Below are 15,807 nucleotides of genomic sequence, written 5' to 3' on the forward strand. Positions count from 1 at the left end.
TTTTCTCACGATCTGGGCATTCAAGGCAAAGAAAGATTCTAGGAGATCCGACACATCGGAAAATTTATTTTCGGGAATTTGCTGAAAAAAATACAGATAAGCTTAGAAAGTGGAAAATTCTTGAAGAACTTCGCATAAGTTTTGTCCTTGTTTTACAAAAAAAAATCAAAGTAATTATGGAGACTGATAACTTTATCTAATTCTAATTTTACCAAGTTAGCAAAGAAAATACAAAATTTATATCTGGCCGGTACCACGCCTAGAGGCCAAGCAGTTAGTGATAAAGACTTGGGACCTTTAGGGAACCTCCCAGAAGTCAACTCTAGGATCATTTGCCTCCTCCCTTCCCCACCAAAACCATATTTTTTGGAATTGCTCGAAAAAGCGTCGTACGGTATTTTTTGGTGTGATTCTTACATAATCACACCTATTTTTTTTATTTTTGAATATGTTTTAGAGATTACCCAGGCGGACATTTCGTCCTTCTACGAAAATACCGTTGAATAATTCCTAATTACGGTTTTCAAGGTCTAAGTTTAAAAAAAAAACTAATGGCTCCGGCACACCTTTTAGATCAGGAAAATTTCATGAAGTCAAAATTCGACTCTCTTTCTTTCTCACACGCTTTGCATATGTCTATCTCATTCTCTCGTACTCTTCTTCTTATTTTAAACATCACACCAAATTCAATTTAGTTCAATCGAATTTGAAGAGCAAAAGAATGAGATAGACATTGCAAAATGTGTGAGAAAGAAAGGGATGCGAATTTCGACTTCACGAAATTTTCCTGATCTAAAAGGTGTGCCAGAGCCATAAAGAACGCATGTCTCTACCGAATGGTATCACATTGTGGCACTTTCGAAAGGTCTAGGAATTTGTAAAAATCCTGAGAGACCATTCACGAAATATCCAGACAAAATTGACTGGCGGCGAATATGGTGGAGACACACTTGATGTGGCGAAAAGTGAAATAATGCATTTTTCAGTCTGTCTATTCGCCGAAAAGTAGGCAAATGTAATAGGCAAGTAATTTATAGCGCGTATTTAAAATTGGAATCGTTATAATATCTTAGAAATTTTAAGCATTCTAAAAAAGAGGAAAACTTTCAAAAAAAAATATAAATTATTTAAATTTTGGTGAAGTTTGTTGAAGATTAAATGGTGTAATTTTATTGCTTTACATAAAAGAAAATAAATATTGCAATAATGGTCTAGTGCAAAGATAAAAGTTTTTATTTTGAACCATTTTTATCCAAAATCACTGACTTCCTTTTAAATTCTAAATACAATTTCTATATTAAAAGATTAAAAAATTATTTGGATAATGATGAAAATATCGTCACGTAGGTGTATTTTCTGAGAATTATGATAAATATCGTAAGTTATTAAAGACCTCTCAGGAGTAGCATAAAAAAATCGTATTTATTCTGATAATAAATATTTTATTAATTTTGTACATAAACGTGGTATATATTACTTCAAAAGCGAAGAATATTATATTTTTGATGCATGCATTTATTGACAAGTGATGGTCTTTAGAGGGTTAATTCGATATTAAAAATATTTTTTTTTAATTATTGTAGGAATCTTAGCTTGACAAAAATTTTGGTTCGAAGTAAATCGTATGTAAATTTTAACAATAAAAAAATTTCTGAAACTCATAATCCCTAATAATAATTCCTTTAGTTCCTGAATTTTCTCAAAACCTATTTTTTTCAGAACACAAGGAGTATTTAAACGTTTATAAAATTTTGAAACCCACTAATTTCTTACCATTTTTGTACCTGGGTATCTTTACTTAAATAAAATAATCCAAATATAAATATTTTTTTCATAGGATTTTGGTAAAAAAAAAATCGTACCCTCCGGTCTCGAGCTGGAGGGTAAAATTATCTGGATCCCAAAATTCCAACAGGTACAAGACCCAAAACCTTGTACACCCTCCATTTTTAGCGAAGAGACGCACCTTTTAACGGGAAGGCGAAATTCGCCTCACAGAAAATAGGCAGTAAACCAGCCAAAATTTTGGCAGGATACTTTCGTGAATTGCCCCCCTGAATTGGTTCCAATGGATTCTGAACCGGTTTATAACTGGTAACCAATTTTTATTCGAAAATACATTTTATTACTTCTAAGCAATTTTGTTCGATTTTCTCACTAATTTATGAAGCTGTTTAAATCGGTTGTGAATCGATGTACTGCGAAAGTACTTTTCAGGTATAGCATCTAAGTCACGACTTCGAGCACTTTGCAAAGCGCTTTTTATTAAACTGAAATTGCTTTAGTTTTTTTAAATAACTGCCTTCAAACCTAGCTTAGCTAAATAGTTTAGCTTCTCTAATTCATTACCATTCAATATTTTTGGAAAACCCTCAATTTATAATTAGATATTAAGGAAAAATGATCTACTAGTTTTTAAAAACACACTAAAATTTCTCTTTATTTATGGCTCTTGCATATTAGATCAGGAAAAATTCATAAAATCAAAATTTGCATTTTTTTAGGCTTTGTATAGTTCAGTCCAATTTTGAGACCGAAAGAATATGATAGACTTATGCAAATCTTTTGAGAAAAAAATGGTCGTAAATTTTGACTTCATGAAATTATACCGAACTACAGTAGACTCTCTCTCAATCGGGAATATGGTGCAAAATGTCATCCGGTTTAGCGATAGAATTGAGCGTCAATGCCTTTGTAAATTCCACAAAAAGCGCTCAATTATAAAGAATCACGATAAAATAGGAAGAACTACAGCGAATTTGAGCGAATTAGCTTCATAATTAAACCTGAAAATTGTCAACAAAATTTTTCGCCCGATTGAAAAAGAGCCGATTGAGCGAGAGTCTACTGTATTAATTTTGCCAACATGTGTCTTTACATTAGCCCCTCTATACCATACGTCCACAGCCGACTTAGCGTTCAAGGCAAGCCCCCAAAGCCAAACGGTGGAAATGCTTTTTCTCAGATTGTATAATATTTGTCGTGTTAAATGATCTTTTCTCTGCACTTTATTAAGTGGTTCTCATTGGATAATAAGAGGGAGAAGGAAACTGTCAGATATGACATATGAGAGGTACGACAACGTCCTTTAGGTAAGTCCTCTGCTAAAATATTTAAAGGCAATGAAAATTCATTCTAAGATATTAAACGAACTAGAGGGTCTCCTTCATCAAAATCAATTATTTACAGTTGGTGAAAATAATCGATGTTACTGGGCCTCAAATATCTCATTATAAGCATCTTAAACACACGTTAAAAATTCAACAAAAACCCTTTTACAATGCAAGTTTTTGAGCCTAATTTGGACCATCTTAAATGTATTTAAACTGATTTTATATATCGTGTTGTAACGGTTGTAGTAACTATGGACAAGTCTTGGACCTATAACTATAATTCTAAATTGACTTATAATGAATTATTTCAATGGTCTGAAGCGTCTGAAGGGTTTTGATCTTTATTTTCGGAATGCTCGTTAATTGATTATCTTGAATAAGGTAAAACAATTCATTTTGAACTGTGAAGTTTTGGATCAATTGAATCTAAAATTCATGAGAAAAAAAACCTAAATAAACAGTTTAAAAAACATTTTCATGACATCGATACACCGGCTCATAAATACGTTCCGATAATCTCCGAATTCCAACATCCGAATTACGAATTCCCCTGGCAACTTTTATCTGTTCAGAAGGTCCAGAAACGTAAAGCAGTTTCTGTGTGGCTAACGGTTTAAACCGAATTGAATTCAAATTATTGAAGGATCATTTTTGATCAAGTGTGTTGAATTTATAGATTATTTAGTAGAAAAATAATTGTTTTGGAATTATGAATTTTGCCTTTCATGTCTTTTACGCGAAATCTTCAGACAACCTGTATTGCTGTTCAAAATGTTACAGTTGACTAAAGGAAAAATATTATTATTTATTTAAAGCCATTTTTGGTTATTTTTATGAACGTCTGCGCGAGCCCCATTAGAATAAGAGCAGAATCACATAGACAGTAAAATGCTCACTGTATTTCGTTAATTTACGCATTTTAATTGCAATTCTTATGCAAATTCTCGATTACCGTATTACCTTATCTCATACTCGGTGGCACTAGGTGAAAATAATACAAAAAAATTGAAGAAATAAAACGAAAATTCGATAAACAGTGAGCAAAAAAACTATAAGAGAAATTAATCGTAGTATTTTTGCTCATCGTTTATCGCTTTTTCGTTTTATTTCTCCAATTTTCTTATATTATTTTCACATAGTACCACCGAGTATGAGATAAGGTAATACGGTAATGGAAAATTTGCGTAAGAATTGCAATGAAAATGCGTAAATTAACGAAATACGGTGAGGCTACCGCGAGTATTTTATTGTCAAAGCGATTCTGCCCTAACATTGAGAAAAAAAGAGGGCGCGATTAACATTTTTTCCTCATAAAGTTTACACTTTTTAGGTGTAAAAATACATCAACATTTTTTAATGTTAATTTTACACCTTTTTAATGGTAAAATTAACATGAAAAAGGGTAACTATAACACCCAATACGCCTAAAATGGGTAATATTTACACTGATTTCGGATCAATACTGCAGGGTAAAATTAACATTTCCAGAATGTTATTTTAACTTTTTTGGAGTTCTCTCAGTGTATGAGATAAGGTAATATGGTAATGTAAAATTTTCGTAAGAATTGCAATGAAAATGCGTAAATTAACGAAATACGGTGAGGCTACGGCGAGTATTTTATTGTCAAAGCGATTCTGCCCTAACATTGAGAAAAAAAGTGGGCGCGATTAACATTTTTTCCTCATAAAGTTTACACTTTTTAGGTGTAAAAATACATCAACATTTTTTAATGTTAATTTTACACCTTTTTAATGGTAAAATTAACATGAAAAAGGGTAACTTTAACCCCCAATACACCTAAAAAGGGTAATATTTACACCGATTTTGGATCAATACTGCAGGGTAAAATTAACATTTCCGGAATGTTATTTTAACTTTTTCGGAATTCTCTCAGTATATGAGGTAAGGTAATATGGTAATGTTAAATTTTCGTAAGAATTGCAATGAAAATGCGTAAATTAACGAAATACGGTGAGGCTACGGCGAGCATTTTATTGTCAATGGGATTCTGCTCTAATATTGAGATAAATATAAAATAAAAACTCACCTCAAAGTGTCTAATGTTGTACATGATAATTTCTACTAAAAGTTGATGCATCTTGCTGTGCATATCTGAATCATTGTAGAACATAATAATACAGGTTTTAGCAATATCCATGGCAGGACACACGCACTTGGTCTGGAAGATCGAGACAATGAGGCAACAGAGATCAGGAAGCATGGGCTTTGAGTCATTCATCAAATTGGTCACTGCGTATTTGAGACTATTGCACAGAGCCTCAATGATTTGTGTATCATCAATCCACATTTCGCCAATTTGCCTAAAGATGGGCATAGTTTTTTCCATGACAAGGAGAACGGGTTGGGCATTTGTGGTATCAGCATTTTCCTGCTGAACTCCCTTGGTATTGAGGGAGGAATAGAGGGTGGACACCATGTTGAGACGGAAGAGTGTGCGGATTTTTGTGGCTTCGGTTTGACTGCGATTCTGTGTGATGATCTGGAGCTCTTCGAAGCACGGAGAAACCATGAGATCAAGACAACTTGGAATTTTGTCTGGAGTCAGCATACTCATCAGACGTCCAATGCTGTACATTAATCTTACGGATTCAGCATTCTTGAGTCGTCCTCCATGGAGACTCTGCTCACAGGCTTTCAGAAGGGGTTCGGCATAGATTTTCATCTGCATCTGGCATTCCCGTGTAAGTTCTTTGAGACCCAGCGTTGCCTGGGAAGCCATTGGGGAATTGAGTCCTTTGACCAGGAGATCAATAGCTGGTGGGAGGTAAACCGGATTCTCCTTGAACCATTCACAATACGAACCAATTGTCTCCAATGCAGTGCCCAGAAGCTTTTCATTGAGATTCTCATAGGGAATTTCACTGAGGGTATGCATCAATTTGGGTATCACCTTATTTTCAGTCACGCTGATATGCTCTGCTATGGAGCACATAGAGTAGATGACAGCTTCGAGCTTTGGCCAGTTTAGCTGGTCACTCTGAACGGCCAGAATTCCCTCATCCAAAAGAACCCCAAAAATCTCCAGGAGATTCTCATGCAGGACATCGTAGCAGTACATGAGGGTGTCTGATATGTCTTGACGATAGCACCGGAAGGTTTCAAGATCATCGGCACTCCAGCGCTCAATAGACACTTCATTGGGCTGCTGAGCTTTGCGTACCAGAACCTTGGTCAAATGCGCATAGAGTGGTCGAATGATTTCCAAGCATTTACTCCTTTGCACATCGGAATCCAGCGACAGGACCTCATCCTGTAGCATGTACCAAAATCCCATGGCTAGAATGCTACAGGATTCCTCTACAGGATAAATTCCTGGTTTATTGGTGCACTGGAGGATCTCTTCTATGAGCCTCGTGTACAGTTCCCGATGCTGAGAACTATCTGAAGCTATTCCCGTCAACAAAAGCCGTGACTGGGATTCAATGGAAGCAATCAGGAGTGTATAAATCCCAACAGCAATATCTTCATTTAGATTATTTTCTCGCCATTCGGCTTTTATGATCTCCGTGAGGGAGTCTAGGAACATCCGAATCATGATAAGAGCTGTATTGGGATAGCGATGGGCATCGGGCTGTATCATGATGAATGATAGTGTCTCTAAACATACCTCAGCCAGTTCATTTTCATTTGCTGACATACATCCATCGCCCTGGACACAGCTCCAATAGCACTTATTCACCAGCTTCAGGAGTGTCTCTGCAAATTTTAGACAATTGTCCATGGGATGGCCATTCTTCAGCCATAGCCCACCACACTTTACTGCCTGAAGCATGGAAGTTGTATCCTCATCCTCCAACACTTGCACCTCACATTTAACACTTAAATAGCTGTCAATAGTGGACAGAATGAATCCTGTACGTTTGGTAATTTCTTGCCGCAGCATGGCTCTCTGCACTGATGTATAGATGGCATTGGCTTCCTCAGGAATACCACCGAGGATCTCCATCATAATCCAAACTTGTGTATTAACCGACAAGTTCGGCAGCTGCTGATTCTGAAAGGTGTTGGTGACATCCTCAATAGCTGTTGGCCATTCCTCCAGCATATGCACAATAAAAGCACTAAATGCTATACAGAGACGGTTGAGGACAAGTTTGGGACCCCCACCAAAAGCCACAATTGCCTGCAGGAGCTTCTGTTTAAGCTCCTCGTGCATTTCCTTGGGCACTTCATGCCAATATTTTAGCAATTTTGAATGCAATGTTGTGGCACCGAAGAATTGCACTTCACAGGACTTCTCAGGACTCATGAGTTCCCAGCAGAATTGCCATGCTTGGGGGCTCAGCTGAGCCTGAGACAGCCATTGATGAGCTGAAGCCTGTTGGGAGGATTCTGAGCGGTAGAACAGTACTACTGCCTCCTCCAGCACTTTGATATCTATCTCCATGGCCAATTGCACAGCCCACAACACACTATTTAACTAAATTTTTACAGAAAGAACTGGAGGAAAACAGCACAATTCGAGAGAGTGAGGCAGCAGCGAAAAAATATACCCAAACGCTTCCGGAATTTTGACATTTCGCGACGTTCGGGGCTGTCAGATACTCGGAAATTCGGAATAACGTTTTTTGAGAGGCACTCAGATAGCCGTTATAACAAACAAAAAGCATTTTAGCATTTTCCACGAAGTTTTTTGCATGTTCGCCGCATTTTTCCTGCACAATTGTGAGTGATAAAGTTAAGGGTAGTGAAATGAATCGAAAACCCATTGTGGGTGGCAAAGAAAATGCCCTACAGCCCCTACAGCATGGAAATATTGCTAGCCAAGCTCAACAGATTCCGGAAAAACTGCTGCAGCCCCAAGGACTTGTGACCTCAACCCCGGTTGTAGTCAACAAGGAAGCCCCAATGATGCCATCTATGAGGGAAGTAGGAGGAAAAAATGAAAATAGTCAAGGATCATCCTCAAAAGAAGATAGCAACGAGAAGACTGACTCCCGGCATAGGGAGCAAAAATCCAAGCCGGAGGGAGCATCTGCAGAGACTGAGAAATCTAAGAAGGTCTGGTCATTGAGCAACTTTGACATTGGACGCCTCCTGGGACGTGGGAAATTTGGAAATGTATATATTGCGCGTGAGAAGGAAACTAAGTTCGTGGTAGCGCTGAAAGTGTTGTTCAAGAAGCAGATTCAGGACTCCGGGGTTGAGCATCAAGTACGTAGGGAGATTGAGATTCAGTCTCACTTGAGACATAGCAATATTCTCCGGATGTACGGATACTTTCATGATGATGCTCGGATTTATTTAATCCTTGAATATGCGCCCAAGGGAACCCTTTTTGCCGCTCAGAAGCAACAGCCAAATAATCGCTTTGAGGAGGCACAAACAGCCGGCTATATTAAGTCTCTGGCATCAGCTCTAATCTATCTGCATGAGAAAAATGTCATTCATCGTGACATCAAGCCAGAAAATCTCCTTCTGGGGTACAAAGGGGAATTAAAAATTGCAGACTTTGGATGGTCAGTTCACGAAATGAATTCTATGCGGACAACACTCTGTGGCACGCTGGATTATCTACCACCAGAAATGATTCAGGGCAAGCCTCACACCAAGACTGTTGATCTCTGGAATCTTGGAGTGCTTTGCTACGAATTGCTGTGCGGTGAGGCTCCTTTTATGGCTGAAGGATATGCTGAAACCTACAAAAAGATCTCTCGTCTCGACTACAAAGTCCCACCGTATGTCTCCAAGCCGGCCGTTCACTTAATGTCACAGCTTCTTGTACTCAATCCAGATGGACGTCTTCCACTGCCTCAAGTGATGATGCATCCGTGGATCCTTCTCCATACCACCGCATCCTAGATTTCTCTACATTCTGCCCAGTTAATATCTCGTTGAAAAAATATATACCTTTTTAGATGTGAAAGAGATTTTTTTTGTCAGAGAGAGATTTATTGAGGAGCTTTTTGCTGCTGCAGATACATTGAAGCCATTTGTTCAATATCGTCAAGACTGAGCTGGGACATTCGCTTCGAGAAATCCTCCATGAAGGCCTTTGTGAGCCTGTCTGCCTGTTCAGTAGTGTAAAATTTCAGGAAACTTCTGTGAATGGCTTCCTCAAGGGTGTCTGGCTTCTTCATCAGCAACATCAATTTTGTTCCATCCTTGATATCATAGGATTTCAGTGTGCGATTATTTACTAAAGCCACTCCCATTCGGAGGACTTTCTGATGAGTTACTGGAACATTCATGCTCTCGGCAATTTTTACTTTAAGATCCTGGACAAGGGCTTGTTCAGAGATCTGAAAACATAAAAAAAACATTTGCATTAAAAAGTTAAAAATTCTCCGGAGGAATCTTTGGAAATCGTACCTCAATGTCACATCCTGTTCCTTGGAGTTGCTTCACCGTCACCTTCATCGTGTCCTCTGTTGATTCTCTTGGGGATTTCTGGAATTCATGGACCAAGTCCAAACAAAAAAACTGACGTGCAAAACGAAAACAGGAAGTTGCACTGACAGCGTAGTTGGCGTTCCGGAGTGTCTTTCGGAAAAACAATCAGCTCATCAGCTGATGGAATCAGCCGCAAGCAGGTTTATAAAAACGCTCCAGTTTGTATTTGGCCAGGTAAAAAGCCAGGAATTGCATTAAATGCTTTTGGAGAAGTGTCTTTTGTGTTCAGTGAGCTCTGTGTACTGAAAATAGCTGCAATATTTTCCATCCTTTTTAGCAGCTAAAAGTGGAATTTCGATCAACATAACCTAGAAAAGGTAGTGCTGTTTTGTTCTGGATATTTGTGTGATAAAAATGTCCTGTCCACTGTTACTTGATGCAGAAAAGTACAATCCAGATACATTGAATTTGACTGATGATATTGAGGTGAAAAGTTATTGGTTCCAGTGCTTCAGGGAGTTGGTGAAGAAGTTCGCCATTCAGGCTAGAAAGTGAGCATTTTTTTGTCGCCGGAAGGTAAATAGTGCGTTATCACTAATGCTAATACCACGGTAAATATTTTCCTACAGAAGTGAACTCGATAGTGATGATGCTTCCGAACGATCTGAGAGATTTCAACGGGATTTTCTCCACAAGATGAACTCACTGGGAGAGAGTACAGAGTAAGTGACGGAGTCAAATCTTTTGGGCATAGATGAAGGCAACACCCATTGGGTTTTTTTTTCAGAAATGGAGAACCTATCACGATAAGAACGCTGTTGGACTTGAATGAGGCTTGTTTGCGTCAACATGGTTTCTCTGATCCTTGGCGAGAGCAAAAGATTCTGGAGAATAAAACAGCACTGCGAATGCTCCGGCTCCGCCTCGATGAGGTGGACAAACTCAGGGACAATGCAAAGTGGATTGAACTGGTGAGAGGACTCCTGGCGGGAAATATGTTTGACTGGGGTGCCCAGGCTGTCTGTGAAATACTCGAAGCGAACAGCTCTTTTGGCCTCAATGAGGCCCTAAGCTACATTCAGCCACGTCCATGGCTCATTGATGGTCTCGATGCGTGGCTGGCAAGGTTGCAAGTAATATTTTGCCCTCATTCCCCATACAAGGTCCACTGAATCCAATTAACTTATCACAAAAAAAAAATACTTCCACCAACACTTCCAGGGACCAATTCACAAATGTGCCGCTATTTTTGTGGACAACAGTGGCTTTGACATCATCCTGGGAATTCTGCCATTTGCCCGAGAGCTCATCCGACGTGGCACAAAGGTTATCCTGTGTGCCAATTCGGAACCTGCTCTGGCTGATATTACATACAATGAACTAGAAAGCCTCATGAGCAGTTGCTGTGATCAATGTAGCATCCTTCGCGAGGCATATACTTCAAAGCGCTTGATGGTCCTGCCCAATGGTCAAACGGGTCCCTGTCTCAACCTCAGAACACTCACACCAGGTTAGTGACCAAGATATTATATCGAAATCATGGAAAGTATTCTCGTGGAAAAAAACCCAATTTTCCTCACACAGAGTTGACCTTTGAAAAAAAAAGTTTCTAAAATTTTCCGCTTAAATAAATACAATTAAAGAAATTAGGGACAAGTTTGTAAAACAATTTTATAAGTCTCTAAATATGCGTATTCAATGAACCTTGAATAAATTTCACGGAATTTTAAATTGGATATGCTTCAAATCTAGTTTAAATTTCTAAATTAACTTGCATTAAATCCATTAAATAAAAAAAAATAGTAAATTAAAGGGATATATCCTAGTCCATCTCGAATGTTTTTTATCTCTTTCGTCTCTTTTGGGACTCTGAGTACCCAAAGAAGCATATGAATATTCTATGAAAAACAATGTTTTTAATTATTCAGAATTGATAAAAATCCAATTTTTGTGGATGATTACAAACTATAAGGATGTCCAAATGTAAGATATTTTTTGTAGGACTTTAATTAATTCCTGAGCTTAGATATTTTTGATTAAAAATTGTGAAATTGGCTTGCAGCATATGTTGCGGTCCGGAAAGAGTTAAAATCTTTTTAGCAGAGATTCTTAAAAATTTCAGCTTCTGTGGTCAGAAGATAGAAGGAGGGTCCCAGTCAAAATTCCGAAAGCCAAAATCACGAACGCCAAAATTCCGAAAGCCAAAATTCTTAAAAGTGTCATAGCTACTCCCATATTTGTATTCGCGCCTGATGGAGGCAAATGGAAATTTTATGTGTCTTGGGAAATTATTCTACGCATTATTCTCCATATAATTTCAACCTATTCAGGATTTTGAACATTCGACATTTTGGCTTTCGGAATTTTGGCGTTCGAGATTTTGGCTGCCACCGGATCAGAAACATTATAACCATTAAAAATCGTCTTTGGTGGTCATTCGATTGCAAAAAACAAGCAATCAGTAAAAAAATCAAAATGGGTAGTACAAAATTAAAAATACGCAGTAAAATATCTAATTATGGTCAATAAAAAACTTAAATCTTTACAAAAATGGGTCTAATTTATATATTTAACATTTAAAATTGTTGCAGATAGAATGTAAAGCCTTTTATTTTCCCTTTGCCAAAATATGGACGATAATATCACTGTTTCAAATTTTTTTTATTACTTCTCAATTTTAACTTTTTACTGCTCATTTATACAACTCATTCAATCCCATTTGTTGTATAACGACTTCTGCAGACGAATTCTATATAAGAAATGACAAAGTCATATGATAAATTTTTGTGGTAACTCGAGAAGATGACAACATTACTAAAGATCAATTGATTGATATGAATCGTATTAATTTTTTGGAATTTACTACACAAAAAGTTTAAATTTTGTCATATGACATTGTCATACGATTACATAATTCCCCTAGGAGAGAGAATGGCAGGAGATACCGAGAAGTAGTTTTCGATTTTCGGACACCCCCAAATTTTGTTTTCTTAATAACTCAGCCTCAAAAAGATGGATCGGTCTCAAATTTTAGTAATGTTACAGTTGAACCTAAAAACTTCCGATCAAAAAAAATTTGATCCCTCCGAAGCCCGTGAGTATTTTGAAATTGCTATAGATATGCTTGGAATTGTCCTAGAATTCAATTCTTGATAGAAATTCAAAAAGGTCTTGTTGAAAGCTACAACTTTTCAGAACATTCCAACTTTGTACGACCACCTCTAGGGGAGCTAAGAACTAAAAAATCGTTTTTCGAAAAGTCGAATTATCTCAAAGTCCCTAATTTTTTATTTTGAATAAAATATTGTAATTAACGTGAAATCGAGGCTTGTAAATGATTGTTAATGTATCTCAAATCCCGATCCTTATTAGGGGACAGCGCGCTACCTTCGGACGAATCAAGCTTCGCACAATTCAATTTTTTCTATATGTTCCTTATGGATTTCACCCATAGCTCTTTTCTGAAAATTTGAGGCATTGGACTAGCTATTAAAATATAATATTATAATGGGCCAAATTCATTTATAACACAGTGAAAAAAATGATCAGCGATAAGCCCAGATAAGCTTATGGTAGCTGAGTTTTTTTATAAGTAACCTTGGAGTGATTGCAATTCCGAGTTGCAAGCATTCCGAGCTTGCTTATAAGTAATCTCAATGACCATAAGCTTATATGGGATTGTTTTTTCAATTTTTTCGAAAAAATACGGCAATACTCTTTTTTATTTCTTACAATCAGACTACTTGTCGTTGTCGATAGCCTAAGTTGTTCAAAAGGTTCAAATAGTCTTGTCAGTTAGTTTCTGCGTTTCTGTGTTATTCCTCCTGTTCCGAAAAAAATCATACATTTTTTTCATACAAAATATATACTAGAAAATGTATGAATTTTTCAGAGCGGAGGGAGTATTACGTTTTTGATGATAGATTTCTCAACATAGCATCCTAATCTAAGACTGACTGATTCTTATAATTACTAAGGCACACTATAAATACTTCAAATTATTATGCCAATAACACTTTGTAAAAAAAAGATTGTTGTCTTGTAGAAAATAATTTATGAGAATTTTTGCGAACTTTATGTTCAATATTAATTGTAGAATATTTATGTACAGAGAATCGTCAATCAGATTTTCGCTTAAAAATATATTTCTATGTTTTGGTTGCTAAAAAAAATTTATTAACAATGTTAATTTATATTTTTTAGTGCAGCACAATTTTTTGAAAAATAATTTGAGCATCAAATATTGCTCTCTTTGATGAAAATAAGCATTATGATTTGGAATTAAAAATTAAGGAAAAGAAATTGAATATATTTTCCACGAGAAACTTTCCAATGAATTCGAAAATGTAGGCATAAAAAAATTTCTATAAAATTTCTGTTGATTTAGAGCTGTGCGAGGCGATGGTACATCATGAGACAGATTTACTGATAATTGAGGGCATGGGTCGAGCCCTTCACACGAATTTGAATGCAAAGTTCACATGTGACACCCTCAAATTGGCTGTTGTGAAGAATAAATGGTGGGCCAATCGACTGGGTGGTGATACATTTTCCGTCATTTGCAAATATGAAAGTGCAGTATGACCAGAAAATGGGAATCACCACCTCAGTGACTCTATTTGATGGCATTTTATTCAATTAGAATCATTTAAATGATTAACCTGCATCATGAAGCAATCACGGTTAAATTTTTGTTTTTGGTGAAGAGAAATTATTGTGTCTTTAATTAGAGACAACATTTTTTTTAGAGAAATAAATGTTTAATTTTAATGCAGTTTTTACGATTTTCCACAAAATGGTTCTTTATAGCTCAATTTCAGGAAAAATCAATCATGACTATCATTTTGTCACTCCACAAATTGTTCCTAATCATCGATTTCGTATAGTTATCTACGTTTATCTACCAGCACCTCAAAATAGAATCTAAGTATAACAAATAAGAATTTTTACAACGTTTTGACTCAAATTTTAACTGGCATTTGAAAAGACGACACAAACAACAAAATAAATTAATTTACAGTGAATTAAAAATAAATCATTTTATCTCTAAATATAAAAAAAAAAGAAATTAATGGTAAACCGATAAAAGATTATTTTCGGTTCAAGTGTTTGTCAGTTTTTATTAGAAGAACGAGTCATTATTTTTTGTCTTATTGAGTATAAAGAAGTGGAAAAGCGTCTCAACTTTGCGAAATGCTCGAATCCGTGATTTAGATGCTGTACCCTAAATGTAATTTAGCATGATTATCCATTTACTGTTTCACAATCGATTTCAAACATATTATAAATTATCCATTATTTTGTAAAGTTTTTAAAGCAGGGTAATTGTACCAAATTTCGCCCAGCTTGCAATTTCGGCCACTTATTTGTTCCACAAATTTCCATGAATTTTTAGTTTTTGCATACAAAAAAAAAGAAAAGAAAACAAAGAAGGACGCTTCGCCGAACGAGATTATGTGAACAAGATTTTGAAAACATTCTGGAAGAGCAAGGAACTATGAGAATCAAGACTATCGAAATATTACTCAAAACTATGTCCATATTTTTATTCATTCTTATATGTATTAAGAATGATTTTAGAGGAAACCGAGACGATAAACTATCTACAAGGTGCCAAATAAGCAACACTTTTTAAAAAGAAGTAACATAAAAATCAATTTGGTTTAAAAATTACATTTCAAACTAAATACTTTGGCGCTTGCATGCAACTATGCCGAAGTTTGGTAGTTACCCTAATACAATCGTATTAAAATTAGATATGGGTTAAAATTTGTCTCTTTGTATCAAACTGCCCCACCCAGTTTGGAAGTTCAGACTTATAAGAAAAACACAATCTTATAGCTTGCTTAAGCAGGTTAATCCAATCAATTTGGAATTATCAATCCATTCCATGATAACGCCAAGACGATCACAATATCTAAAATCAAATTTATAGCGATACTTCTATGGAAGGAAAAACTTGGAATGATAAAGAATTTTATTTCTTTTAATTTTTAAAAGGCGTGTCTATTGAAGCAGATTAATTGGTACTATTGGCCTATCAATAAAAAATCAAAAATAAAGCATTATAGTAGCCTAAAATGTTTTACGATACCTGGGAATTTCGTGAATATTGCTACTAATATATAATTTGGAGAATATTGAGAAAAAATCAATTTAATTTATTATGCTCAACGCACAATAATTTTTTTTTGTAAATATGTTTCCAAAATTGCCTATAAGAGTGAGCGAGATGATTAGATCTAGATATAATTGACACTCGCTGAAATGCCTAAAATATCTTTTCCTTATACCTTAGGCTTTTTACCACTTAAGTGTTGTTAAGGAGTAAGTGTACTG

At 36.1% G+C, this 15,807-nt stretch overlaps 4 protein-coding genes across 5 annotated transcripts; 2 read left to right on the forward strand and 2 right to left on the reverse strand.

Moving 5' to 3' along the window:
* Positions 1–6: 6 nt before the first annotated feature.
* Positions 7–7,666, reverse strand: LOC129809240 (importin-13; the record flags this gene model as incomplete). Its single annotated transcript, XM_055859052.1, has 2 exons — positions 5,162–7,666; positions 7–81 (listed from the first exon to the last, which is right to left on the reverse strand). Coding segments are annotated over exons 1-2 (2,436 nt in total), but the record flags the coding sequence as incomplete, so codon positions are not given.
* Positions 7,667–7,683: 17 nt separating this feature from the next.
* LOC129809312 (aurora kinase C) lies at positions 7,684–9,001 on the forward strand. Its single transcript, XM_055859135.1, has one exon. It carries the CDS (start codon positions 7,828–7,830, stop codon positions 8,935–8,937), a length of 1,110 nt encoding a protein of 369 aa, XP_055715110.1. The 5' UTR covers positions 7,684–7,827; the 3' UTR covers positions 8,938–9,001.
* Positions 9,002–9,005: 4 nt separating this feature from the next.
* LOC129809360 (ubiquitin-like protein 4A) lies at positions 9,006–9,607 on the reverse strand. Its single transcript, XM_055859175.1, has 2 exons — positions 9,448–9,607; positions 9,006–9,377 (listed from the first exon to the last, which is right to left on the reverse strand). The coding sequence occupies exons 1-2, from the start codon at positions 9,493–9,495 to the stop codon at positions 9,027–9,029; spliced, it is 399 nt and encodes a 132-aa protein (XP_055715150.1). The 5' UTR covers positions 9,496–9,607; the 3' UTR covers positions 9,006–9,026.
* LOC129809324 (4'-phosphopantetheine phosphatase) lies at positions 9,592–14,238 on the forward strand. 2 transcript variants are annotated; one of them, XM_055859151.1, is made up of 6 exons: positions 9,592–9,702; positions 9,806–10,019; positions 10,098–10,190; positions 10,256–10,601; positions 10,690–10,978; positions 13,856–14,238. In XM_055859151.1, exons 2-6 carry the CDS (start codon positions 9,883–9,885, stop codon positions 14,050–14,052), a joined length of 1,062 nt encoding a protein of 353 aa, XP_055715126.1. In that variant the 5' UTR covers positions 9,592–9,702; positions 9,806–9,882; the 3' UTR covers positions 14,053–14,238. The 2 variants fall into 2 exon arrangements, with proteins under 2 accessions (XP_055715126.1, XP_055715120.1); XM_055859145.1 differs by having other exon boundaries at positions 9,596–10,019.
* The last annotated feature ends 1,569 nt before the right edge of the window (positions 14,239–15,807 follow it).

This window comes from Phlebotomus papatasi, chromosome 1 (assembly GCF_024763615.1).
Source record: "Phlebotomus papatasi isolate M1 chromosome 1, Ppap_2.1, whole genome shotgun sequence".
Classification (NCBI taxonomy): domain Eukaryota; kingdom Metazoa; phylum Arthropoda; class Insecta; order Diptera; family Psychodidae; genus Phlebotomus; species Phlebotomus papatasi.